This window comes from Lepisosteus platostomus, chromosome 12 (genome assembly GCF_059453375.1).
Source record: "Lepisosteus platostomus isolate fLepPlt1 chromosome 12, fLepPlt1.hap1, whole genome shotgun sequence".
Lineage (NCBI taxonomy): Eukaryota > Metazoa > Chordata > Actinopteri > Semionotiformes > Lepisosteidae > Lepisosteus > Lepisosteus platostomus.
The window spans coordinates 22,370,797-22,398,263 of NC_142622.1; the positions used below are offsets into that span (position 1 = coordinate 22,370,797).

General features: G+C 46.8%; 1 protein-coding gene across 3 annotated transcripts in view; it reads left to right on the plus strand.

The window, feature by feature from the left end:
• The window catches only part of nbeal2 (neurobeachin-like 2), a 95,861-nt gene that overhangs the window by 63,469 nt on the left and 4,925 nt on the right, over positions 1 to 27,467 (plus strand). For all 3 annotated transcript variants that reach the window (XM_088601389.1, XM_088601391.1, XM_088601390.1), the window contains 33 exons: positions 284 to 443; positions 987 to 1,089; positions 2,546 to 2,699; positions 4,116 to 4,271; positions 4,784 to 4,943; positions 5,375 to 5,463; positions 6,088 to 6,795; positions 7,335 to 7,513; positions 7,689 to 7,848; positions 8,690 to 8,824; positions 9,201 to 9,512; positions 10,435 to 10,584; positions 10,758 to 10,915; positions 11,546 to 11,670; positions 11,804 to 11,921; positions 12,703 to 12,860; positions 13,264 to 13,397; positions 14,271 to 14,378; positions 15,622 to 15,717; positions 16,596 to 16,720; positions 17,017 to 17,157; positions 17,337 to 17,467; positions 18,197 to 18,306; positions 19,046 to 19,163; positions 19,449 to 19,546; positions 20,335 to 20,448; positions 21,017 to 21,103; positions 21,818 to 21,927; positions 22,646 to 22,818; positions 23,460 to 23,554; positions 23,653 to 23,769; positions 24,886 to 25,047; positions 27,143 to 27,291. In XM_088601389.1, the coding sequence (XP_088457515.1) occupies positions 284 to 443; positions 987 to 1,089; positions 2,546 to 2,699; positions 4,116 to 4,271; positions 4,784 to 4,943; positions 5,375 to 5,463; positions 6,088 to 6,795; positions 7,335 to 7,513; positions 7,689 to 7,848; positions 8,690 to 8,824; positions 9,201 to 9,512; positions 10,435 to 10,584; positions 10,758 to 10,915; positions 11,546 to 11,670; positions 11,804 to 11,921; positions 12,703 to 12,860; positions 13,264 to 13,397; positions 14,271 to 14,378; positions 15,622 to 15,717; positions 16,596 to 16,720; positions 17,017 to 17,157; positions 17,337 to 17,467; positions 18,197 to 18,306; positions 19,046 to 19,163; positions 19,449 to 19,546; positions 20,335 to 20,448; positions 21,017 to 21,103; positions 21,818 to 21,927; positions 22,646 to 22,818; positions 23,460 to 23,554; positions 23,653 to 23,769; positions 24,886 to 25,047; positions 27,143 to 27,291 (5,093 nt within the window). The remainder of the gene's footprint in view (positions 1 to 283; positions 444 to 986; positions 1,090 to 2,545; positions 2,700 to 4,115; positions 4,272 to 4,783; positions 4,944 to 5,374; positions 5,464 to 6,087; positions 6,796 to 7,334; positions 7,514 to 7,688; positions 7,849 to 8,689; positions 8,825 to 9,200; positions 9,513 to 10,434; positions 10,585 to 10,757; positions 10,916 to 11,545; positions 11,671 to 11,803; positions 11,922 to 12,702; positions 12,861 to 13,263; positions 13,398 to 14,270; positions 14,379 to 15,621; positions 15,718 to 16,595; positions 16,721 to 17,016; positions 17,158 to 17,336; positions 17,468 to 18,196; positions 18,307 to 19,045; positions 19,164 to 19,448; positions 19,547 to 20,334; positions 20,449 to 21,016; positions 21,104 to 21,817; positions 21,928 to 22,645; positions 22,819 to 23,459; positions 23,555 to 23,652; positions 23,770 to 24,885; positions 25,048 to 27,142; positions 27,292 to 27,467) is intronic.

Here is a 27,467-nt window from a genome sequence, read left to right on the forward strand (position 1 = left end):
GACGGCACCTTTTTACAGTGTAGTGTCCCCATCACTATACTAGGGCCTTAGGACCCACATAGACCAGTGGGTGAGCTGAGTGTCCCCTGCTGGCCCCACTAACACCTCTTCCAGAAGCAACCTTAGTTTTTCCCAGGAGGTCTCACATCCAGGTACTGACCAGGCTCATACCTGCTGAGCTTCAGTGGGCTGCCAGTTTTGAGTTGCAGGGTGATATGTCATAGCCAGCGGCCATATGACATATGAAATGACATAGCAGCTAAATGCCCCCTCCCACCCCCAGGTGCCCAGCTCCCTGATGGATATGAGTGTGTTGATGGCCTCCCAGATCCTGCTAAAGCAGGTATCCAGCGAGGGGAACAGCGCCCTCCTGACCAGCCTGTACCAACACCTGCTGTTCGACTTCCGAATCTGGAGCAGCAGCCACTTCGCTGTGCGAATAGGTACTGTCCATGCAGGTCTGTGGGCCTTGCCGAATGAATTCTGCCATGTGGCCCATGATCCGATTGATCCAAGGGTCTCCCAGGTTCGTGGAAGAAATCCAGTTTCTCAGCTTTAACAATTTGGCTGGGTTACTGGTTCCATCTTCCCATAATTCTTTGCGTAAATTAGCATCTCCTGTTGTGGGTTTTAAGTGCACTTCCTGTAGTTTCCTACTTCACTGTAATTGTCATAATTGTCGCTGATTTTACAGGGTAACTGCCTTTTAACAGTCACTGCTAATACCTTATTGTTCAAGATGTTGTCAGTGCTGTTCCACACACAGTGCAAACAGTCTCTTCACGTACAGCTAACACACACACAGTCCTTCCAGCTTATGAGGATAAACTGTCCCTGGGAACTTCATATACGATTTGCCTGGATGGCACACACACAAATCAGCTCTCAGTAATTTACAAGAAGGCAAGCAATGGTGCGATGTGATTTATTTGAAGGTGGAATGTGAAGTTCTCTTTGGTTTCCCTCCCTCCTTCCTCTCCTTGCAGGACACGTCCAGTACCTGTCTTCCGTGATCAGCGAAGGCAGGCAGCGTTTCCGCAGGAAGTACGGAGTGCAGTACACCCTGGACTCCATCAGGACGCACTACGGGTAGGCCTTTGGAGGGGAGCTAGAGGGGGGCAGACGGAAGGTGAGAAAGGAGAAAAAGATGAGAAGAGGAGAACAAAGTGAAAGGAGAAGGAGACGATGGGCAAAGAAGGAGAGAGGCCATGTGAAGAGAAGGTGAAGGAGAGAGTGAGATGAGTGAGCAGATGATAAATTAGAGAGTGACAGGAACTGATATAGCCAGCAGCCATATCACTCTGCAACTCGCAACTCGCAGCCCACTGAAGGTCAGCAGCTGTAAGCCTGGTCAGTACCTGGATGGGAGACCTGGGAAAAACTAAGGTTGCTGCTGGAAGAGGTGTTAGTGGGGCCAGCAGGGGGCGCTCACCCTGCAGTCCATGTGGGTCCTAATGCCCCAGTACAGTGACGGGGACACTACACTGTAAAAAGTGTTTTTACAAAAGTGTTTTACATCGCCGTCCTTCAGATTAGAAAACCAAGGTCCTGACTCTCTGTGGTCATTAAAAATCCCAAGGCGTTTCTCGAAAAGAGTAACCCCGGCCTCCTGGCTAAATTTCCCATTGGCCCTTACCAATCATGGCCTCCTAATAATCCCCATCTATGAATTGGCTTCATTACTCTGCTCTCCTCCCCACTGATAGCTGATGTGTGGTGAGCGTTCTGGCGCACTAAGGCTGCCGTCACATCACCCAGGTGGAGCTGCACATTGGTGGTGGTGGAGGGGAGACACCATTACCTGTAAAGCGCTTTGAGTGGAGTGTCCAGAAAAGCGCTTTATAAGTGTAAGCAATTATTATAATTATAAATTAACTGTAAAACCAGGTGAAGAGACAGAGCGGGTGAATTAGAAAAAATGGATGCACCATTAATCTGAGACTGTGTCAACAGCACCCCCTTGTGGTTAGGTTAGCCATCAGTAAAAGCATGTTTTCAGAGTGTTGTAGTTCAGGACAAGATTGTGTGCATTTGGTTTCATCTCAGTATCTCACAGGAGACGCAGTACCATGGTAGCCAGCACGGCCGCCTCCCAAATTCAGGGTCCTGGGTTTGATTGTGACTTTGAGTGTCTTTCTGTGGGAAGTTTGCATGTTCTTCCCATGATGTTCATCAGGCCCTCTGGCATCCTCCCACCTCACAATGACAGGGCGGCTAAACGTTATTGGTCTAAATTCTAAATTTTTCTCTCTTTGCTCTGCGGTGGCTTGGCATCCCATCCAGGTGGGGAGCAGTATTGTCTTCTCCCTGCTTGCCACTATCCTTAACTGGGTGCAATAACAAATAGGTGGAGAGATTCAAATCTTATTTATTTAAATCAATCCTTACGGATTTTAGAGCTACATCCATAAGTCACTGATCCTTCTAGACCACTGCTGGGCTGAGGATCAAGTCGGCTGATACGTAGGTCTGTTTGTGCTCGTGGTGCTGAGCAGGAACATGTCTGTGACGTGTGTGTGTGTGTGTGTGTGTGTGTGTGTTGTAGGGCGGAGAAGGAAGGAGGGCCTCTCTCTGACGAGGTGCGGACGGTCCAGACCTCGCTGTTCGCCCTGGCGCAGGACTTCCTCCAGAAGGGGCCCACCACGGAGGAGCTGCACAGCGTTCTGGCCTACATGGCCGCTGTGGCCGAGGAGCACCAGGTACCAGGCCAGGGGAGGGCAAGAGGGCTCAAGCGATGAGCCAGCCATCAGAACGCAAGTGAATCACAGGTTGTGGCTTTGCTAGTTCATATACCGGCTCGCCCCAGGTTACATAGCACTCAGTTTACACAAGTTCAACTTTACAGTAGGTTGACCATATTTTGGTTTTCATAAAAAAGGACGGCGGGGGGTGGAGATAATCGACACTCGACAAATGCCTCCAAAGTAACGCATCTTTGATTTTTCTAATAAAAAAATCAATTTAAATTTAAACTCTCTAGTTTTATTACACTTCTTAGTAAACTGATAAACAGTTGCAGTGTTGCTATTTCTCTTCCATAATGGCAAACAAGGAAAAAACTAAAATATAGCCCTATTTTTCAAGTTTTTTATTTGTATTTTAACACAACAAAAGTCTGAACATCTGAGGAAAAAATTAAGACATCATAACTTAGGAGACGTTCGCATTGGTTGCAAAAATGATCAATTTTAACGAAACATTTTGAAATATAATGAAACAAGTTAAACATTGTTATTTCTCATGGCCATAAAAACAGCCACACAGACAAGAACTGTTTTCAAGCTGCGCTGTATACGCTGCATGTAAGTTCAAAACATCTACCGGTAATGCATGGAACGAAGGAAAATATGTAGGCCTATGTTTGTTTACACAGTCTAAGTAACGAGCAAAAGAAAATCCCGGACAATTTTTGGAATTTTATAAATCCCGGTCGGACCGATATTTTAGTCTGGGAAAAAGATTAATTAAAAAGATATAATTCTGAAAATGTTCGTCTTGCTGGTTCAGACCTAATAGTTAACTTCAGGCAATAAAAACTTGCCAACCAAGTCATGTACTGCTTTTAAAGCATGTTCTATTAAAAGTATGAGCAAAACTTCTATATCCTGATGTATATCATTATGGTCCAAAATTAAAATTATACTGTGATAGAAATTTTTGGTCATATCCATTAATAAAACGTTCAGATTTACAGAGGTAAGTGGAGCCTACAACACCTGCGTAGTGCTTCCTTCAATAGCTCTAGCTTTTTTAAACCATGATTTTAATTTTTTTTGTTTGATTTTTAGTCTTTAATCCACATTTGTTACATGTTATTGCTGACTACAGCATATTTGATGTAGTACAAAGTACTACGTGTTCATGTGCTGAGGGATGCACTGCCATCACAGTAGAAAACTGTAAATGTGCATGAGGCTCAAGGGTGAAATCTGACTCGTGTAACTTTCTGGGCCCAAACTCTTACTTGAGTTTAAGACGAGAGAATCTGGCGAGAAATGAAGCTCTTCCTGTGTGTCCTTCCCCAGTTCAGGCTGCCTTTTATTGGCATTTATCGGGCGGAGCAGCTTCTGGCGAGGTGAAATGATGGGCGTCTTGTGTCCCTGCCCTGCCTGCAGGTGATCAGCGTGTTGGACATGCTGTACAGCCTCCTACGCTCCTCCCCGCCCCGGGACCAGCTGCTGGCTGTGCTGCTGGATTCGGGGGTGGAACCACTCTACTGTCTGCTGCTCAACAGCACCTTCGGAGACGGCGTGAGGGAGAGAGTCTTCCGGGTGAGAGGCCTCAACGCAGCTGTGCCCACCCACTACACTTCCTGTAGGGGGTGCTAGTCGCAGTGTTTAAGTCTCCTTGTGCAGATTCAGCCAAAAAACCCCGACGGTTTCCCTTCTAAGTTATATTAAATAACTTACGCAGCTCGCGAGTCCTACACCAGGCTACCTAAAATAGTTGGAGTTGAAGTGTTATTGCTCTGCACTCAGTTCAGCTGCATTTGTCCCCTTTTTCTCCTGTACAATGTGGTAATGTTCCTTTCCCTCCAGACACAATCTGCCCTTAGCTGCAGCCCATGCTCATCAGCATGGAGCAGGAATTCTTTATCATATCGCCTGATGGCAGGGTCTGCTGGCTGCTCAAACGCTGTGGCTAGCTCACTTATTAAGACATAAGACATTCAACAGTGTCCTCTTTTTAAAGCTATGATTGTCACCCACTGATCCCCCCCTGGTCTCTGCTCTCCTCGCATATCCATTTTTCCTCTCAACCCCTCTTTCTTCCCTTCTCTCAGATCCTGTATAAGATGCTGAAGTATGAGCGTGTGTCTGAGCGCGGCAAACACCGCTTGAAGCTGAGGGACTGTGGGTACTTGGGTCTGGTCTGCAGCCTGGGTGACATCCCCGTCACCTTGACAACCATCCGTTGCCTCTATGAGCAAGTTCTCGCTACAGGTAACCACACTTAGTGACGGGGACAGGCTGAAAACCGGGTGACAAAGGTGGAGACAGGGAGATAGATAGGATGGACAGAAAGGAGGCACAAGGAGAAAGGAAGAAAAGAGGTAGAAAGTGAGAGCTAAACAAAAGGAGAGAGGAAAGCCGAAAGACTAACTGTGGGACTGGGAGGTGAACAGTAGAGAGAAAAGAGAGTTTTGGAGGGAGAAGGTGGAGATGGAGATGAGGGTGGGTGGTCACAGAGGGTTTATAAGAAATGGGGGGAAATATTGGGGATGAGGGGCTCGATTGAAAGCAGTAATAAAAAAAAAATAGTAATGTCTCTCCACTGGAGCCCTTAACTATGTCAAGATTGAGAGAAAAGCCTTCAGTCTTTGGTGGCCTTGTTACACCTCAACACCTTTTTTGTCTCTTTCTCCTTCCGTCAGACTCCACTCCTAACTTCAGGGACCTGTTGGCCGTGGCGTATCTCTCTCACCGGGCTGACCTGGCTGTGCGCCTTGACGTCTGCCGCAAGGTAAGGCCAACTCCAAAGAGTATGAGTGACTGCCTCGTTCTTAACATCGCCACCTCCAGGGTACTCACTGAATCACCCACACTGCCTCTCCATCTACGCCAAAGAGCACATGCCTTAACATTTCACACTCCATATTCATGTCATGGTAGACGGGAATGAATTATTTGTTAGCACTTTTCTTTTCAAAGACAAAAATATATTCAGTTGTGTTTCACTAAGTAGAATCCCTTCAAACTACTTGCCTCTGTTAGTAAACAATTGTGCCACTGAGTGAAAAAAACTAACATGCTTGAACATTACAAGATGTCTCTCAGTTTCATTCCAATGGCTCTACAATGTGATGTACTGGCACATGTAAAGTTAGACATCTACATTTGCAGAAATTCTTTGAGGATAAACTTAAATTATTAATTTTAAACATAAATTTATTCATTACTCATACTGAAAATCCTGGGAATCCCAGTCACGCGGGGACATGGACTAAGAATTGGTTACAGTGTAGAAAAAAGACTTTTGAGAGAGTGTGACACGTCTGTCTGGGAGTGATTAGTGGATGACGGGTGTGCGTTTAGGCTCACTGCCCTTGCTTACAGCCTGATGACCTTCCTCTCTGCCCTCCCCCAGCTGTTTCACCTCATCTACTCCAGCGAGGACAACGTCAAGCAGCTGGCACGCCAGCCCGGCTGGCAGGACGTGCTCACCAAGCTCTACGTCAAGGAGTCCTACGAGTCCCGCGCTGCCAGCCAGTCCGGGCTGAGCCCGGCCTCGTCGCTGGAGACGGCCCGGCCCAGCCTGCTGAGGCAGGACAGCATGGTGCTGGAAGAGCCGGCACATGAGGTCTTCCTGCCATACGAGCTGAGGGTGGAAGAGGAGGAGGAAGAGGACCCGCCGGATGTGTCTGTCTCAGAGGGGTTCTCTGACCTCTCGCTGTCTCCCGTTGGTGGCAGCCAGCTCAAGAACTTTGGAAACTCGCTCAACTTCAAGTCTTTTGACTCGGCAGAGTTGGCCAGCCAGTCGTCCTCCATTTCCAATACTGTGGACATACCAGGCCACCGGGCAGATGAGGAACAGGGCCTTTACCACCCCCTTTCCCCCTTTAGTGGCTCACCCTTCGACCTAGGGCTGGAGCTAGGAGGGGGTGCAGGTGGGGGAGGCACTGGATCACAAACCCCAGTAAGCCAAGCTGACACCCCCTCCCCTCTCGATAACTGCAAGCCCTTCCCTGGTCTTCGCGCCCGAAAGAGCTCCAGCCTTTCCAACATTCTGGATGATGGCAGCTATGGCACAGAGGTCCCACCTGGGGACAATACCTCTAACACCTCTAACCCACAGGTACTGTTTATATGACACCTCAAATACCTTTAACCCACAGGAACTGACTGTACAACACCTCTAACACCTGTAACCCATGGTTACTAACTTTGCAACACCTCTAACATCTGCAACCCAAAGGTACTGACTGTACGACACCTCTGACACCTGTAACCCACCGGTACAGACTGTACGGCACCTCTAACACCTGTAACCCACCGGAACTGACAGTACAACACCTCTAACACCTTTAACCTACTGGTCCTGACTGTACAACACCTCTAACACCTGGAACCCACGAGTACTACCTGTACAACCTCTAGCACCACTAACCTACTGTTATTAACTGATTAAGTGCTTTTGCTGCTCCTCACTGACCTAGTAAAATACATTGGCTGTCTGATACTTTAGTTTGGCTTAATTCTTTGACAATATCATGTCATGCCATTTCAGTTATTCTGCTGATTCACAGGTACATTGACTTTCTGTAGAACAAACTGATGTGTCAGAATAGCACTAATCAATCCCCATACTTGTCCAACTTCTCCTCTCCCCTCCAGCAAACCCCAGAGGAGGAACTATGTAACCTACTGACGAATATCGTGTTCTCCGTGATGTGGAGTGGGGCAGAGGGCAGCGAGGACGCTGTGTGGCGCGAGAGGGGGCAGGTCTTCTCCGTGCTGACCAAGCTTGGTTCCTCCTGTCAGCTGGTGCGCCCACCAGATGACATCAAGCGCAGGTGCAGGGAGTTTGCCCTCCAAGTCAGGATTTTGACTTGAATTAATTTCCTCACCATGTCCGTGTGTGTTTTTGTCTGCCCCTCCCCCTTTCTTGTATCAGTGAGGCTGAAAAAGGCGTCTCTCGGTTTTTCTCTCCATCTGCGCTTTCCAACTGACTCCCTCCCTCTGTCTCAGTTTGTTGGAGATGATGCTGGAGTCATCCCTCACTGACCTGAGGGACAGCGTGGGCACCTCGCCAACTGGACACTGCCTTTCCATCGTGCGCCTCCTGCGTCTGCTGCAGGACTTCCTGTTTGCAGAGGGCACGGACAACCAGGCGCTGTGGAGCGAGAAGGTAAGGCCCGACGAGAAGAGGCAGAGAGGGAACGACGATGATTGAGGAATGGACGACGAGCTCCCATTGTGCAACTGTTGAAGGGTTCCAGATCGCAACATCTGAGGTTGTCTGGGACTGAAGCAGTAGACATATGTAAAGGTTGAAATATCTCTTCTTATTTCTCTCCCTCCTCTGGATCAGAGAGTAGGCACTAGAGGTGTTGAGAATAAGGGGGTACAGTCCCTGGGAAACTGGTACTGAGGGGGAGAGTCTTGTGGGATTGGAGGTTGGCAGTCAAGGAGGATAGACTCCTCTATGATGTTTATCAGGCTGGAGCTTATCCTGTTTTCTGTAGTGTAAAGTGTACTGAGAGCTGCACTCTTTCCCCAGAGTAACAGTCCATCCCAGGGTAGCAGCATTGTTGAAGGGTACCTCAGGTGACTCTTCAGCACATTGGTACTGGACAATTGTTGGTACAACTAAGTAAACAAGAGCAATCAGGGTTAAAGCTCATTGATGCAACAACAGCACCAGAAGGGGGGAATTAAACCCACACCCTATAGTTAGGAGTCCAGAGCCTTCACCTCCACTCAGCACTCCCTCTTAATCCTGCAGGTTTAAGATCCTCTGGTGATGCCTGCATCTCTGGAGTGGGTGGTTGTAAATAAAAGCCTGTGTTTCAGTAATTGTAACTCCCGTCCCAGGACAAATTATGGAGGAGATGAGCAGTCATCTGGATTGTTGACCATACGTGCTACGTCTTTGGGAAGGTGGAGCGCATCTTAACTGTTTAACTGTTTCTTAGTAGTAGTTGTTGCAGGCCCTGTGCCTGACCCTGTGTGTTTCCCTCCTGCGGCAGATCTTTGAAGGGGTGGTGAACCTCATGGACCGACTGCAGGCCTGGTACGGCTCCCCGGGGCCGCCGGAGCTGCGGGAGATGGCTCAGATTGGCCTCCGCATCATCACCGGGTACATCCAGCAGCAGCACTCCCAGGTCTGGGCCCTGACGCGAGCTTGCGCGTGGGAGATCCTCCTTTCACAGTCTTTAGTACATTTAATCCATCAGACTAAGAATTAATAAGACATTGAGTCTCTGAGACATTCATTTTAATACTGCTACCTTCTGTCTGTACCCTTTTACTGGCTTTCTCCACATCAACAACAAGACTTAGTTTTCTCCAAAGATTTGTATCTTCTTGACGTTGTGTACCAGTACTTATTATTAATTTTCCTCATCTCTAACCAAGTGGAGTTGTTTCATTTTAGAGGCATTACCATGCCTAAGTTAGAGTTGTGGCTGATATAATTGTAGTGTTGTTCATCCCGCACTGTACTACAGATGTCAATCCGGCCCATCTCTCCCTGTGCAGGTGTTTGCTATGGCCTGCGTGAAATTGCACAGCCTGCTGCAGACAGTGCTCTGCCTGGTCTGGGAGGAAGTGTGCTTCCTGCTGGGACGCCTCGGGGCCCCCCTGGTGCAGGCCCTGGAGGAGGGCGGGCGAGCAGAGGCCTTCTCGCAGCTCGTGCCCATCATGCGCACACTGCTGGACCAGCACGCTGACCCATCCGCCCTGCATGCCCTACTACCCTCCCTGCCCCCCACCAACGGCAGCGCCACCTTCACTCAGGACCTGCAGCAATACATCTGCACCCAGGAATGGAAGGACTTCAGCACGCACCATGTCAGTGTCTCTTTTTGCAATGCAAAGTGTCTGTTCTTGTAATCTAGGAAAGCAACTCCCACATAACTTGGAGTTACTAGTAGTTTTCAGCTTGGTTTACAGTTGTAACCCTGTACGGTTAGATGGCTGTCTGTGAGAGCCATTAATCATTGTGAGGATTAAGGGACCTTATACCGATACGTGTGGTACTCCAGTGTTACAGTACAAGACCTTGATCTCCTCTGCTCATGTATTTGAGGATCAATCTTCCATGTGGTTAAGTTGGTGTGAATATTTTGATCGCTCAAAGAAAGTTAGGAGATTTGTTTCACAACCCATACTCTTGGATGATATTGTACAGTGCACTCTACCCCTCCACATCTAGGGAAACACTTTTATAAACAAGAAGTACTTGGAGGTTTGGAACAAGAAACCCAGATATGTTGTTGAAGGCAATACCCTGCCTTCTTTTGAGAAACAGCAGAATGATATCTGTGTACCATATAGCTACTAGGAATTTATATAGAATCAGTCTCATGTCATGAATAAAAGTTGTAATGAGCAATGTATTACTATAATGTGAAATAATACTAATCATAAGAGACATACCATGTAATTAGATACAGTATGTATGGTGGCATACAGAGCTTAATTTCAGTTTAATTAAATGTGAAGTGTTCCTGTGTAGCATTCAGTGCTTCTATGCTCTTGAATTAGAAATTGGCCAGCAGTCTAAACTAAAACTGTAGTATTTAATTGAGAGTTTAATACAAAGTTTTCCCATGTTAGCAAAGCTAGATTATCCAATATGTATTTAAAGTGTACGTAAAGTTGATGTCTTGGGAACAGAGCCTTGTTTTGCAGTCTATTCATCGATAAGGCCTGGGAATTATTTGACCTCGAATTGGTACCTGAGTGCGTGGGTGTGTGTCTCTCTCTCCAGGTGCAGCCCACCATGCAGCAGTATGAGCTAGACACCTTTGGGAAGAGTCACGACCTCATGTCTAATTTCTGGAACTCCTGCTATGATGCTCTAATGAGCACGGCCCAGCGCCGGGACAAAGACCGTGTGCACAGCAAGGCCAGATTCCAGGTACTCAATCCAGTTGCTCTGTCTCTTTCTAATGATCTTTACCCATGGCTGTCACAGTCTTTTAACTCCACTGTCTTACGCTCTCTCCCTGTCTCTGCATCCCACTGTGTTGCTGGAGTCTGTGTTCTTGCTTTCTCGGTGTTGCTGTAACATGCTCTCTCTGTGTCTGGCAGGAGGTGATAGTGGAGCCCTGCCTGCGCCGCGTGCGCAGTGAGAACACCCGATATTACAGCGCGCTGAAACAGGCGGCCAGCCAGCAGGCTGCAGTGCTGCGTCAGTGGAAGGCCCTGCGCAGACAGCTGACCAGCGAGAGGGGCGCCTGGGCACTGCGGTGAGGATGCCTGTCAGTCTGTCCACCCCAGCCCCTGTATCTGTAACCGTATTTCAGCTTGTATAACTCCAGTGCCAGTGTTTCTGTCCAGCTCACTTCTGCTCTAATCATCCATTTTTTTTATATTATCCATTTTCTAATGGTTTCATCCAGTTTTGGGTGGCAGGAGAATGGGATGCTAGCCCAGCAAGCAACATGCACAAGGCATGGAACACCAATCCATTGCAGGGCAGATACAAACACACTCTAATACCTCGGCAAGTTCTATCAGAAGTGAATTAACCTATCTGTATGTCTTTGGACTGTGGGCTAAATCCGGAGCACCCAGAGGAAATCCACACAAACATGTTGAGAACATACAAACTCCAAGCAGATACCAGCCCAGGAATTGAACCCAGGCTCCCATCACTGCTCCACTGTGCCACGGTCCTTTGATATGAACTGTTTTGTAATGACTACATTTTCACCAGGCGTTCTGCTTCTCTGATCTCGGATTGTCTCTCCATCTACTTGTTCTGTCTTTCTCTGTGTTTCTGTTCATTTTGCTAACTGGCTCAATATCCCGTCTCATCTCTTTTCTGCCTGGGTGTTTCAATCTGTCTCTCCTCCCTCCCCGTCTCCATCATTCAGGATCCAGCCGGAGGTGCACTGGAAGCTGTCCAGCGCGGAGACGTACTCCAAGATGCGTCTGAAGCTGGTTCCCACCTACAACTTTGACTCGCACAGAGAGGCCAGCGCTCTGAGAGACAACATGGGTATGTGAGGCTGCCCACGCTTAGGAAACGTGGAACCATCCCCACGCAACAGTACCCTGCTGCTGTAAGTGTAGCGTCGGAGACGCAGTGTTCCTCGGGAGTGTGTTGATCCTCGGATTGGCTGTGTCTGCAGGCACGGATAACCGCAGCCTCGCGGAGCCGCTGCCTCTTGCCGTAGCGAAGGAGGCCAAAGTCAGCGACATGGAGGACGACCAGCTGGGCGACGAGGACCTGGTCTACCCGGACAATCAGTGAGTCACTGGGCACAGCAGCACAGTCAAGTTTTTGTTGTGGATCTGCAGAATTGTTTCTATAGCTAAATTGTACTCCACAGTACCTGCAAAATAGTTAGATCCCTATTCCAGCTTTGTCGCAACAGATAGTGCCCTCCAAAAGTATCAGGACAATGAGGTTCAACCAAGGATTTTCACTATAAACTCAAAAATAATTTCTCTTGAAGAATGTAATTTCTTAATGATCGACTTCTCTGTGCTCAAAGGGATACTTAAGGTCTTTGAAATATTTTCACAACTTTATCCCCTAGTTGTTTTTAAAGCTCCTTTTGTCTTCACGGTTAAATCTTTGCTTGCCATTCACTCCCTGACTAAGGGCCCTCTATTCAATTTATGGGAGGTCATGTGATTCTGAAGTCGTGTGAACAGCTATTCATTCACACAGACTGTGGCCACTCAGTTAGTGAACTTGTCAGAATAGTCCCATGCACTTGCACAAATGTCGGTTTGTCATAGCAAAGATGGAGAATACTTGTGCCATCTATATTTTTTTTATTTTTCTTTGCAGTTTTTGCTGATGTTTACATTTTCCCAGGCCCACAAAAGTGTTCAGTTTTAATCGCTTTAAAAAAAAAAGTTTGTTATTTTGTAATTCAATAAAATGGGATGTCATTAGAAGGGGGTGAATATCTTTGCACTTCATAGATACTTCTAACAGTCGTATCAACACCTCCTCTCCACTTCTTTTGTGGCCCGGTACGGCTCTTCCACACTCCTCCCCCCTGCCCGTCTCCCTCAGGACGGAGGTGGACGAAGAGAACCAGAAGGAAAAGTTGGTCCTGTCAGAAGAGTGCGAGCTCATCACCATCGTGGCCGTGATCCAGGGTCGTCTGGAGGTCACCACGCACCACCTGTACTTCTACGACGGCACCAGTGAAAAGGAGGAGACGGAGGAGGGTGAGGGCGGGAGCTCCAGGGGCTGTGGGGAGATCGTGAATGAAGGCAGTACAGCTGATTAAGCCCCTGAAGCAGAGTGCCAGGCCCGAGCCACAGCCTCTGATAAAGACCCACAACCCTGCTGACTCTGACATCAGGGACCCGTTTTCCCCTTTCCTGTCTCACATTCACCTGGTGTGAATTGACAAACTTTCAATTTGAGGAAAAGAAGGGAGGCTTCGCAGGGAAATGTATCATTTGTTCTTACAAACTCCTGGTGATCCACTAAAGACCTTGGTTTCTGATCTAGACAAGCTCCTAGGTTCTAATGTTGAGGATCTCGAGGGCTCCTGGCTCCGAATGCCTTGCAAAAACACAGTCCTGTAGAGCATTTTTACACTTTTTCCTTTCCCTTCTCTTTCAGGTATTGGGTATGATTTCAAGCGTCCACTATCCCAGCTGAGGGAGGTCCATCTGCGACGTTACAACCTGCGGCGGTCCGCCCTGGAGCTGTTCTTTAATGACCAGGCACACTACTTCATCAACTTCAAGAAGAAGGTGCCTTTCTTGAACAGCACAGTGCCCTCTGTCTCTCCTGTGCCACGCTGACCGCTCTGTCCTCCGCGGGACACACTGAACGGCGCTTTGTTACAGTGTACTGCTGTGGTAGTTCATATGCTTGGATTTAGAGTTGTCCTAGTTGTCCCCAGGCAGGAATTAACCAGACAAATTGAGCTTACACTTTCATTTTGCAGTATATTCAACTAGGGTGTAATTAAGAGAAATGCTGCCTATATTGTGGCTTCTCTGTATTGTAGATTCTCTGCATTCCTCCTACAGTCCATGCCATACTGACTTAATGGCATCAGGTTCATTGGCATCTCTACATTGTGATAGGCTGAGGACGTTTTGCGCAGCAATTTGGCTCTACCTGTGTGGCAATTACTCTGGGTTCTTTGCATTACTCCCACAGTCCATCCCATGCTGACCATGCTGGCTAATTGGCATCTCTGCTTTGCCCTGTGAATGTACGTGTGTGCCCCTCCGGGGTATGGTCCTACCATGCACCATTTGACTGAGTTAGACTGACCGTTACTGTCTAAGGATGAAGCAGTCACTGAAAACAGATGGATCTGTTTCAGTAGTCTTTATTTGGACCAGACACCCTGTGGATTAGTTCAAGTGTTGAGTTGCATCAGCTGGTGTTGCCTGCAAAGGAACAAGTAAAGGTTAATTCCATGCTGAAAAATGGAAAGGAGAAACACAATACTGATCCTTCTTCAGTTGTGCTCAACACCGAAATGTTGTGATTCTTCTTTGCACTTTCTACTGTGGAATTACCCTGTAGCATTTGGATTAAGCTCTTAGAGAGAGTACTCATATTTGGTTCTCTATCAGAATTAGTGTCTGTGGATCTGTCCCCCTACGCAGGTCCGTAACAAAGTGTATTCTCGGATCCTGGGACTGCGGCCCCCCAACCTCTTCTACTTTGGATCCCGGTCTCCCCAGGCCCTGCTGACGGCCTCAGGGCTAACACAGGTGAGGAAGAGTGAATCGGGGTACACAGGCTCCATCTCCCACTTCAGTAACAATGACTGCAGACCAGAGCTAAGGTCTCTGCTGATGAAGGGAGCAGCAGATCAGCACCCCTACTTCCAGGCTCTGCCTTGCACTTTTGCCTTTAATTCCTTTCTTCTTACACTGCTGTCAATTTTCAGGAGTCCTCCAGCCAGAAAGCTTCGAGAGAAGATGTAGGATCTGCTCTAGTAAAGAAGTAAACTATTGCAGATTAGATCTATACCTTTACAGCTCTCGCAACTGAGGTCACAGCCTTGCAGAGAGTGTTTCTCACTGCTGATCAGTACGCTGTTGATAAACCAGTGTAGCAGAACTGGGTGCTGATACTGAAAGGCAAAGATAACACTGGAGGCAGAAGAAAATATCTTTCTCAGCCTGTCTTGGAGAGAGGAATGTGTACAATAGCTGGACACATTGTAGCATCCTGCAATGGGGTCAGAGACTTACTGTAAATGTGCTTCATTCCAGTACCCTCTTTCATGCCATGCCTGTTCTTCTGGGATCTTTATGTTTCGCATATTTCGCAACACTTGTCCAATGCCTTTTGGCCATAATATATCTGAACGTGATGATAGTACTTATACACTTACTGTATATAGCGTTTTTCTGGACACTCCACTCAAAGCGCTTTACAGGTAACGGGGACTTCCCTCCACCACCACCAGTGTGCAGCCCCACCTGGATGATGCGACGGCAGCCTAGGATGCCGGGGTTACACCCCTACTCTTTTTGCGTAGGCAACAGAGCCTCAGGACCTCAGTTTTACGTCTCATCCAAAGGATGGCGCCTTTTTAACCTGTAGTGTCCCCGTCACTATGCTGGGGCATTAGGACCCACACAGACTGCAGGGTGAGTGCCCCCTACTGGTCCCTCTAATATCTCTTCCAGCACCAACCTTAGGTTTTCCCAGGAGGTCTCCCATCCAGGTACTGACCAGGCTCACACCTGCTGAGCTTCAGTGGGCTGCCATTTGTGAGTTGCAAGGTGATATGGCTGCCGGTAACTAGAGAGGCCAGAGATTGAGACACAGATAATCATGGTGCGATAGAGACCGAGGGAAAGAGAAAAGAGGTAAAGATCACCAGAGAAAGGGACTGAGGAGACGGAACAAGAGACAGAGACGAATGGAGAGGGAGAGTGTTCCCTGCTGGTGATGCAGGTATCATAAGTGTGTTGATGCCACAGTGCTGTTCTGTTGTTCCAGAAATGGGTGTTCAGGGAGATCTCCAACTTCGAGTACCTGATGCAGCTCAATACCATTGCAGGCCGCACCTACAATGACCTCTCGCAGTACCCTGTGGTAAGGTTCTTTCTGTCCATCTGTCTTAAAGGAGAACTACAGTCCCAAGTTTCTCAGATGGTTATTACATCTCGGTAACAAAATAAATTGAAAGTATCACAAAGTTTAGGTTTTACATGTTATCGTGTACATTTTACTTCCACTGTGATTTGAAACGCACTCATCAATGCTGATTCTTTCTAACCTCAGAATATAAAAATAGCATTACAGTCCCCCTTTAATGTCTATGTTGACTGTGCCCCAGTGTCTGTAGGCCGAGTGGTGTGTCCCTGCCTGTTAGCCTTGCCAGTTCTGTATTGTCGTGCCCTGGTTAGACTACTGTGATGCCTTTATCCCGTCCTCCATGATCCAGGAATACACCAGCTCCAGTTGGAGTGGGGAGGTGTTACAGCTTGTATTGGCTGCAAAGGAAGAAGTAAAGATTCATTTCAGTGTCTGCGCTGTCAACACAATTCTCCCATTCTTCAGCCTTTGCTCTTTTTCTAAAGATCTGCATAGGACTGATATAATTTTTAATAAATAAGATTTGCTCACAACTTCCAAGGACATTCACGACTCTGGACCCAGATATTTTGGATCAATCGTTGTTGTGTGTCCTAAGCCACACCGAGACGAGTAGATGGAGAACTCCTGACTTCCCCTCTACCTGCATATAACCAGGACCAAGGGCATCAGTTGCTAGGTTTCTTATCACAGGCTCAAATTAATCTTTTAATTCAGAGCTTTTTGAGCTGATTCTGAGCTGGAGATTTTATTGTAAAGTGCCCTGGAATTCCTTGCTTGAGGCATGATATAGGAATGCAAGTTGAGGTGCACTGTACAGTATTTGTGTATTAGTCGGCCTGTCCGTCAGTCTCTCAGTGTGGGTTTCCTCGTAGTTCCCCTGGGTGCTGTGCGACTACACCTCCGAAACTCTGGACCTCGATGACCCGGCCGTGTTCAGGGACCTGTCCAAACCCATCGGCGTCGTCAACCCCCGGCACGCACAGGAAGTCCGAGAGAAGTGAGAGCCTTTTGTTCCCTCTGTCCTTCTGTGAACTGCTCGCCACCTCTCTCAGAACAGTTAACCTCTTTGCTAAATGTCTCTGTGTCTCTACTGGTTTGTCTTTGTGTTTCACCGGGTTTGAAAGACCAGCCTGGTGTGTGTTCCAGTGCGTCTGGGGGGATGTGTCTGCACTGCGCATTAGTTTTAAGATCTTGTTCAGTGACCCCTTACATGATGACATTGGGGGAACTCTGGTTTCTTCAAAATACCTTGGCAGTGATTTAATGCATATCTATGCTAACTTGTCTCTGCAGGTATGAGAGCTTTGAGGACTCTACAGGCACTATTGATAAGTTCCACTATGGTACACACTACTCCAATGCTGCCGGCGTCATGCACTATATGATCAGGACTGAGCCCTTCACCACACTTCACATCCAGCTACAGAGTGGCAGGTGAGATAACACTTCTCTGACATGTTTGCATGCTCTTACAGAGACTCTCTTGTACAGATGTGCAACCTGCCGAGAGAAAACAGGACAAAAGCAGGCATTAATGCCATGTCTTGTCAGCCTGTGTGTTGAACTTGCACTGTGCGTGGGCGTGACCCGGTTGACCTCTGTACCGTCCGCAGGTTTGACTGTGCGGACCGACAGTTCCACTCCGTCGCAGCTGCCTGGCAGGCGCGCATGGAGAGCCCAGCAGACGTGAAGGAGTTAATCCCCGAGTTTTTCTACTTCCCCGAGTTCTTGGAGAACATGAACAGTAAGAGCAGAAAAAGAAGGAGAACAGACAAAACGTTGAAGTTTAAAGAGGAAAGGCTAGAAATGTGGGATAGAAAGCAGGTGTCAGTGCCATTCCCAGGAAGGAAAATAGTTGCTGTAGCTGCTACCTTTCCTATTGAGGTGAAGTGGTAATATTGAACAGCTCAATAGGTGCAATATTTATATCTCCCACTTCACCAAGTATCTGTATTGTCTACAATGTCAAAGCAGCTCAGGCTCAGGGCCTCTTGAGGGGCTCAGAAGATAACGTTGGTTGACTGAGTGCAGGCTGAGCTCTACAAACATGGGCTCAAGCCCTAGTCAATGTCTCTACCAGACTGGGACCTTGATTGCCTAAGCAGTGGCACTCAGCTTAATTAAGATGAGTTGGCTAGAGTCTCTCCACAGTACAGCGACCCCTGTTGCCTGCACGTCTGTTCTTTGGGCTGTGCTTCTGTGTTTTTCTCAGAAATATTTGTTGATACGTTGAGCTTGCGTATGAAAATCAGCCTTTAATCTGTTTCCCCTTGATGCCCAGTTTCTCATTCTGCTCTCCCCCTTTTATCTCTTCTCCCTCTCTTTCCCTGTCTTTCCCTTTTCAGTTCCAAACGAAATTCACCTGTTTTACACCTTTTTTGCCAAAGTGTTTACAACAGGGAAGTGTAAGGAACAGTAACGCTAATTAATTTGAAAGAAAGTTAACAAACATGCTTGAATTTCTCTCCTTCAGGGTTTGACCTAGGCTGTTTGCAGATGTCCCAGGACAAAGTTAGCGATGTAGTGCTGCCCCGCTGGGCTGAGTCCCGGGAGGACTTCATCAGGAAACACAGGAAGGCTTTGGTAATTGTGTGGATCCCTGATGCATTTGTAAGACATGCAGACAAACTGAGAAAGCTAGCTAAAATGGGAGATGGCTATTGAGAAATGCCCCCCTTTCAGTGTTAGTATTTAAAGTTACCAATAGAAGATGAAGTCATAGCAAACCAAAGCTATCTTGCTCTTGCTGTTTTTCTTTACTGTTCCACAACGCTGGCCGATTGTGTCGTTAAAAAAGGTTGACACAGAAAGGATTTAACACTCCTAACACTTGAACACTTCAGCAACAGGAGGATAATTCGATATTAAGGAGAAGGCTGTAAACTGTCAAAAGATGTAATGTGCACCTTCTGGGACAGAAATGTGCAGGCCTGTGAATGACACTGACCACCCACTTGTCGATAGACTAGAGACGTACATTGAAATTTTTATTTGCACCGACATACACAGTACAACACCACAGAATGTAGACAGTACATAACAAACATAATAAATAATAACAACGGGAGCAATACATATGTTGTGGAGAACAATAAATGTGTAGTAGTAGTAGGAAAAAAACATGGCAGACCATGCAAAAAGTGCATAGTGCGGATGTACATTGAGTCTGAGGCATTGCAGTTAGCTGTTGATGATGTATTCTGCAGTAGGGTAGAAGCTGTTCTTAAGCCTAGTGGTCTGTGCTTTCATGGTGCGGATTTACAAGCATCGCTGCTGACATGGTGGCTGTTGTGACACTAGCCCTGACCCGCTGTGTCTGCAGGAGTCGGAGCACGTGTCCGCGCACCTGCACGAGTGGATCGACCTCATCTTCGGGTACAAGCAGAGGGGGCCTGAGGCTGTGGAGGCCCTCAACGTCTTCTACTACTGCACCTATGAAGGTATGGGCCACACGCTCTCCCTGCCTCCTCTCGCTTCATGTTCTCCTTTGCCTCTTTCCACAAAGAAATCCCCCCCCCCCCCCTCCTCAGTTCATCTCGCTGTTTTGGAAAAGGGTAAATCTCCTCGTCTCACAAGTTCCAATCAAGATTAAAACTCGGACAGGGTCTGTATAGCTAGAGATTTGTGAGACACCTCGACGCTCCCATGTGTGGTTTCTCTGTGCTGGAGGAAGGCAGGTTTCTGAATTGAGTCTTCAGCTGTCAGTGCTGCCTGTTTGTCTGCAGGGGCCGTGGACCTCGACGCCATCGCAAACGAGACGGAGCGGAAGGCGCTGGAAGGGATCATCAGCAACTTCGGACAGACCCCCTGCCAGCTGCTCAAGGTGAAGGTTCAGCTGGGGTCGACCACAGCATTATATAGCCTTCAGTGCCAACCACTGTAGAGCAGTGTGGGGTTGTTTTTTTTAATTCGGCAGCAGAGGAATGAATGGACAAAATTTAATTGGAATATTTGTGATATTATATGATCACCGTGGGCTTCTTGGAAAAATCGTTTTTCTGTATGAGAGATCCTGCATGCAAACCCAGATGTATCTTGCTGTTTCTGATAACTTTGCCAATTAGCTATGTTTTCTCTTGTCCTGCAGCTTCAACTAGATGTGAAGTAGTAGTAGCAGTGGCCCTCAGAGTGGATATTTTAGCAGACAGGAAGAATGTGTTTTGGTAATAATCTGTATAGAGTGACTGGTGATTGTCTGGCTAAACCAGGGACATGATAACATCCAAAAAACTCAGGAAGAGAGCAGAGGTTTACTGTTGTGAGGACCATGTCTGTCTCCAGAGGCCTATAATATAAGTATAGTTATTGGTACAAAAGAACAAGTTAAAGGTTTATTCCATGCTGGAAAGAAAAGAAAGGAAACAACTTTTCAGCTATGGAGCCTTCTTTGGGTGTAAGTTATTGGTACAGTTCAGTTGCTTTGGAAAAAGAGGAATTTGTGCCCTACCCCATTACCCCATTATCCAGAAAGGTGTTTTAATCCAAATGCAGGTGGTTTTCAGAGTCCTGTTCTCTGTCAATGGTGAAAGGGCCGTGAGGTGTAGCTTCGTCCTGAGAATAAAACTGTCCTCTTTGTTGAGCATGAGTGTGACTCCGCCCACCTCTCTGCAGGAGCCCCACCCCCCCCGCATGTCCGCGCAGAGCGCCTCCCGGCGACAGGCCCGATTGGATACCCTGCCTCCCAACCTGTTCGAGCACCTGGGAAAACTCAAGGCCTTCGTGGAGGTCAGCAGCCCCAGTGTGAACCTCTTGGCTACAGACGATTTTTAGCAGGATGTAGGAGCCACAGCTGGCTCAGTCCCACACACAGAAACATGGCAGAAGGGTTTCAGTCAGTCTTCCCTGGGAAACTTTAGCCATTTTTCAAAATAATTCATGTCTCATAATTACGGATGTTCCCTCAACTCAATGTTGTTTATATCCCTTTAAAATCTTAATTTACAGATTTTAACTTGGTCTCCAAATACCATTTGTTTATTGTGCCTGTAGGGATTGAACATTTCTTCTTTTAGACAACAAACATCTGCTGTTCCCTGTGTTTGGAATTCATTTGTCATTAAACATTGTTTCTAGAATGGAAAAGTGCAAGAGGTAGCATACTTATAGAAAAGAGGAGTTCAAGGAATATTCTATATTTTCAAAAAGTTGTGTACTTTGCAAATTACCATTTAGTAATTAAGTTAATTTAGGAATTATTTAGTTATAAAATTTGAAGCACAAAACGGTATGAAATGGTATTACAAATGCAAGAGCATTATGTCTGAATGTAAGCAAGTGTGTCTTCTCTGTGCAGGTGGTTAGTGATGGTGTGCCATTAGTGCAGGCAGTGGTGCCTCGGAACCACACTCGTTCCTTCATCACACAGGGCTGCGACCTGTTGGTAAGACACTGACACTGAAACACTATCGCCGAAATAGATACACTGGCACCTGGACACTGAAAGTAATACACTGGAATGTGCACATTGACACTGATACACTGGCACAGCATCACTTACACTGGTACACTGACAGTATTACACTGACGTGTACATTGACACTGATACACAGGCACAGCAACATTGACACTGATACACAGGCACAGCATCACTGACACTGGTACACTGACAGTAACACACTGACATGCACATTGACACTGATACACAGGCACAGCATCACTGACACTGGTACACTGACAGTAATACACTGGCATGTGCACATTGACACTGATACACAGGCACAGCATCACTGACACTGGTACACTGACAGTAACACACTGACATGCACATTGACACTGATACACAGGCACAGCATCACTGACACTGGTACACTGACAGTAATACACTGGAATGTGGACTGAAACAGCTCCCAGCTCTGACCCTGCAAACTTTGACTTTGACCCTTGACTCACTGACACCAACACTTAGACTGCTAAATGCCGAGACTGACCCACACACATGCTGACACAGTGCACACATACAATTACTCTCTCGTGTCCTGTCACATCGTCACTGACAAACTGAAACTCCCACGCTAACACTGTCCACAGCTGTCCACTTTAATCATCACACCCCACCCCACTCATCGAGCCCCACTAATGCTCTCTGTCTTCCTAGGTGACGGTCAGTGCCAGCGGGCTGCTGGGCATTCACAGCTGGCTTCCCTATGACAAGAACATCGCCAACTACTTCACCTTCACCAAAGACCCCACAGTCTCAAACCCCAAGTAAGATGTTGCCCATTTGTCTCACAGTTCACCACATGAGAGGACTCACTAATAATAGTAATTCCTTACATTTACTGTATGTAGCGTTTTTCTGGACACTCCACTCAAAGCGCTTTACAGGTAAGGGGGACTCCTCTCCACCACCACCAGGGTGCAGCCCCACCTGGATGATGTGACAGCGGCCATAGTGCACCAGTACACTCACCACACACCAGCTCTCAGTGGGGAGGAGAACAGAGAGATGAAGCCAGTTCATAGATGGGCATTATTAGGAAGCAATGATTGGTAAGGGCAAAACATTGCTAATTGGTAAGGGCAAATTTGGGCAGGACACCGGGATAACACCACTACACTTTTCAAGAAATGCCATGGGATTTTTAATGACCACAGAGAGTCAGGACCTCAGTTTTATGTCTCATCCAAAAGATGGTGCCTTTTTACAGTATAGCATCTCTATCACTTTACTGGGGCATTAAGATCCACACAGACTGGAGGGTGGGCGCCCCGTACTGGCCCCAGTAACACCTCTTCCAGCCGCAACCTTAGTTTTCATCAAGGTACTGACCACCTTGATGAGCCTCAGTGGTGAGTTGCAGGGCGATGTAGCTGCAGGCACTGCTCTCCTAGGTCCACCAGATCTGTCAGGTCCACCAGGCCCATTGCGAGCGTGTGTGTGTTTCTGCTCCTACACAGCGTTACTGTTCCCCTCTCTCTGCAGGACTCAGAGGATCCTAGCGGGGCCGTTCTCCCCCGGGGTACAGCTGGGGTCCCGGGTGCTGGTGGTGTCGAACGATGCCCGGCTACTGTTCAGTGGGGGTCACTGGGACTGCAGCCTGAGGGTCACTGCGCTGACCAAGGGCAAACTGGTCGGCCGGATTTGCAGGCACATCGGTAGGACTGTACTGCACATACCAGTACCCCCATACAGATGTGGTGGGGGAATAATCTCACTTTCAGTAAATCCCATACAGTTGCTCTTTTTATATGAAAGCCAACCAGGGATGCAAACAGCAGGCTTCTGTCTGAATTTAATTTTGTTTGTAATATAATATACAAGATTCTGTCTGAGTTATAATACAGGCCTTTTTATACAGAAGAGTCAGGGAGCCTGCAGGGTGAATCCTCTTGATCCAACAGAAACTGCATTGTAGGACCACTCTTTGCCTTAGGGTGTTTTTTCAACAGTTTCACAGAGGGCATGTCCTTTCTAGTGTTATGCGCGGTGACACAGAAAGCATAAGTGCTCTAATAAGTATAGTAATTTCAGCACTATTGGTAACTGGACTGTGTTTGAGTACAAGTAGCTAAAATGAGAAACTAGAATGAGTCTGCTGTCTTCTCTCTTTATGTCCAGAGTCTGCTGGAAAAAAAAAACTTTCAAATCAGACCAGTCCTGTCCTGCTCCCTTGCCTCTATTTTCATTCAGTGTGCTTCTAAATATGGGGAAGATATTGTAGACTGCCCCCTCATCATTGAAAGACCGAGACGTGACAAGGAACTCCCTGGCTCTAACCCTGATCTCTGACTTCCAGATGTGGTGACTTGTCTGGCCCTGGACCTGTGTGGTATCTACCTCATCTCCGGCTCTCGGGACACTTCCTGCATTGTGTGGCAGGTCCTGCAGCAGGTATCAGCACACTTTTCCTGTCCGCTTGCTCTACAGACCATCATGTCTTGTAGAAAACCTTTACCCTCACCTGCCTTATTTCCCCTCCTTACCATCAGGGTGGGTTCTCCAGTGGCCTGGCACCACGACCAGTTCAGGTCCTCAGCGGTCATGACCAGGAAGTCACCTGTGTGGCCATCAGCACCGAACTGGACATGGCTGTCTCGGGGTCAAAGGTGAGAGGTCAAAGGCATAATTCTCACTGAAAGAGTGGAGCTGACAATGCAGAGAGTGTGTGGCAATCCTGCATGCTGACTCTCCAGTGTGTATAATAATAATTCCTTACACCTATATAGTGCTTTTCTGGACACTCCTCTCAAAGCACTTCACAGGTAATGGGGACTCCCCTCCACCACCACTAGTGTGCAGCATCCACTTGGATGATGCGATGGCAGCCATAGTGCGCCAGGATTCTCCCCACACACCAGCTCTCGGAGGGGAGGAGAAAAAAATTATGAAGCCAGTTCATCGATGGGGATTATTAGGACGCCATGATTGGTAAAGGCCAGGGGGAAATTAACCCAGGATGCCAGGGTTACAACCCTACTTTTGTAGAGAAACACCCTGTTATTTTTAATGGCCACAAAGAGTCAGAACCTCGATTTTATGTCTCATCCGAAGAGTGGCACCTTTCTACAGTATAGTGTCCCCGTCACTATACTTTGGCATTAGGACCCACACAGACCACAGAGTAAGCGCATCCTGCTTACCCCACCAACACCTCTTCCAGCAGTAACCTTAGTTTTTCCCAGGAGGTCTCCCATCCAGGTACTGACCAGGCTCACACCTGCTGAGCTTCAGTGGATTGCCAGTTCTGAGCTGCAGGGTGATACAGCTATTTAGATTTACAGTATAGTGTATAGTGTGTTTGTGCGAGTACAGGCAGTGCTGATAAGCAGAGAGGGGAGAAGGACAGCTTAAAGGGGCTCCAAGTTCAAAGGGGATCCAAACTTTAACATCACTCAAATTCAGAGAGTGTATTAGAGTTCCTTCAGGATCCAAAATTAGAAATGAAATTCCAGTTACTGGTCAAGAAGCACATACATGTGCCCTTCCATCAGACAGTCGTCAGCTTGAGTTTCACTTCCACATATTTCTATATGTTTTCCCAGATCAGTCGAAGCTTTAGGTTTTTGTTTCAGCTGTCGGCATCAGAGAACTTCCATGATAAAGAATGCTGAAATAATGGACTCCAGAAACCCGTATCTCTGCTAAAAATATGGGCTCCAGGGAAGTAGCAGTTTTGGAAAGTTTTGGAGGGTCAGATAATAATTGCTCCTCCTGTGTGTCAGGACGGCACTGTGATCGTGCACACCGTGCGGCGCGGTCAGCTGCTACGCACCCTGCGCCCGCCCTGTGAGAGCTGCTCGGCAGCCAGTGTGACGGAGCTGGCGGTGAGCATGGAAGGCCATATCGTCACCCAGACGGTCATCGAGGGACGGTCGCCGCACAAGGTAAAGGTGGTATGCTTTCATACGACGTTGCGGCAGTTTATTCCCTTTAAAAACACTAAACCTGCAGCGAGTCTGCGCTTAGCTCTAGTTCACCAAAACCCCCAAAAGATTAATGCTCAGAGCACAGGAGCAAAGCATGATCCTTCTGTTACAAAGCCCAAAAGTTCGTTTCAAATTCTGAACTGAGGCTCTTATTAACATAAAACATTGTGAAGAATTGTGCCTAATTAGGAAAAAAAAAACGTGTGTACATGTGGTGTAGGGGGAAGCGGAGAGAGTTTCAGCAGATAGGAGGAAGCATTAAAAGGGGCTTTGTCAAGGCAGAGATCTGAGGGAGGGCTTCATAGAATATGAATAGCATTGGAGAAAAGTTTGGGGTAGTAGAGTCACTGGGGGGGAGTTCTTACGATGGGAGGAGTTGGCAAAGGAATTGGTTTTGAGTGGGTGAAGTCAGTAAGGGGTGAGTGTGAATGAGGAAGTACAAACACTTAATTTCCTGTAATTAAGTACATATTTATACTTCTTTTGCTGTGTGTTACCATTTATAATCTATAGTAGCCTACAAATGTATTCATACCCTTAATGGAATGATTCTAATAGTTGCTTTTAGCAGAAACATTCAAATGTTAGTATTTGCTGCCTAAATGAATACAGTATTAAAAAATAAGAGAACTTACTGGATAAAACAAAAATGTCCCAAAAAATGTGCCTCAGTCACTAATGTTCTGATTTATTCACACCTTGCAGATATGTTAAATACGGTGTACATTTAATGCTTTTATATGTTGTGTATGAGTTCTTAAGATTTTTTTAGTCATCTGGTAGTTTCACAGAAAGTAAAGTAAAAGCTTCTGGAAAGTCCCTTTGATTTCCACTCAGTATTAAAGGAGACTGAAAAGAGAATCAAAGACCCCAGAACCATTTAAACATGGGAAAAGTCAGAGAATTGTCCAAAGATTTAACATAAAAGGTTATTGACCCCAACAACTCCAGTGGTGGCTGTGAAGAACCACATGACATCTCAGTTTTGACTTTGTGGTCTAACATAACTAATGTGATAGTCGCTACCGATCCAGGAAGAGGATGTAAGAACATGAGGTCTGAAAAGTGGTTGGGAGAATAATTTATATCATCAGGCTATAAAAACAAATGGAACCTTTAAAAAACAAGAGTTTCATCAGGACACAATGCCTTCAAGATAACATTTGAGGTAACCTTATGTATCTGGGGTCTGCAGCAGAGTTCCATAGCAACAGACAAAGACACAAGTTTGGTTAACAGGTTCTAACAGACTTCCTGAGTCTAATAGGACTACATGGTGGCACTAATTTAGTTTTTAAAAATGGCCTTACCAGCAGTGTGAAGAATTTTGCAGCTCATATTGCCTTCTTCTATGAGGTATGGAGGTTTTTCATTCTTTGGTCCTGTTAGAATTGAAGATCAGTTGGTTATTTTATCTGGATATTTTATCTGAAAACCCAGTTCTCCTGCAATGTGAACTTTCTGACTATGAAAGCAGATTAAGTGCTTGAAATACACCTCGACATTTAACTGTCGGATTAATAGTTACAGTTACAAAAAGAACATGTATGGTATCAGCTAAAGAAAACAGACCAGAGGAACATGTCCCATAACCCGAAGGAGCTTATAGTTGATCTGGTGAGAAGTTGGTCAAAAATCCCTAGAGAGAAGTGCCTGATCGTATTACTGAGCTACAGGAAGCACCTTCTCTAATCCAAAGTAGGAATAATAAAATAGTGATTGACATGATGCGAATGATCATGAACATTATGTATTTAGAATTTGTTTTCGATAAATATGGACAGATTTGTTTTTGAAGCACCTAGATGTGTATTCTTACACAATATCATTTGTTAACCCAAGAAATACTGAGAGCACACTTAGATTTTTTATTTGCTCAAACCAGCTTTGAGTTTCATTGGATCAAGGGTATGAATAAGTTGGAAAACCTGAACCTGAACAAATAAGGATGTAATGACTTGTCTTCATCACCTTTTCCTTCTTTCTCACACATTCTTTTACATACTCTCCCCACCTCCTACATGCCTTCTCTTTCTCTCCTGAACCCTTCCAGGATAAGTACACACTCCACCTATACTCAATAAACGGGAAGCAGCTGGCATCAGTGACACTAGAGGAGCAGGTGACGGCCCTGTACTTGGTGCCTGACTTTGCCATCCTGGGCACTGCAGAAGGCAATCTACACATTCGGGAGCTGTACAGGTGGGCATCCAGCACTGGCTTCCTGGCACGTGTTCACACTGAACCACCTACGACCAAGCAGAGGGTGTACTTTGAGACAGTGAGCATAACTCTGGGACTAGAGGCCTACATGGGAAGTCTGGTCTGTTGGGACGCTGTAACTTTACTGATCTTGTGTTATGGAGAAGATGAAGCAT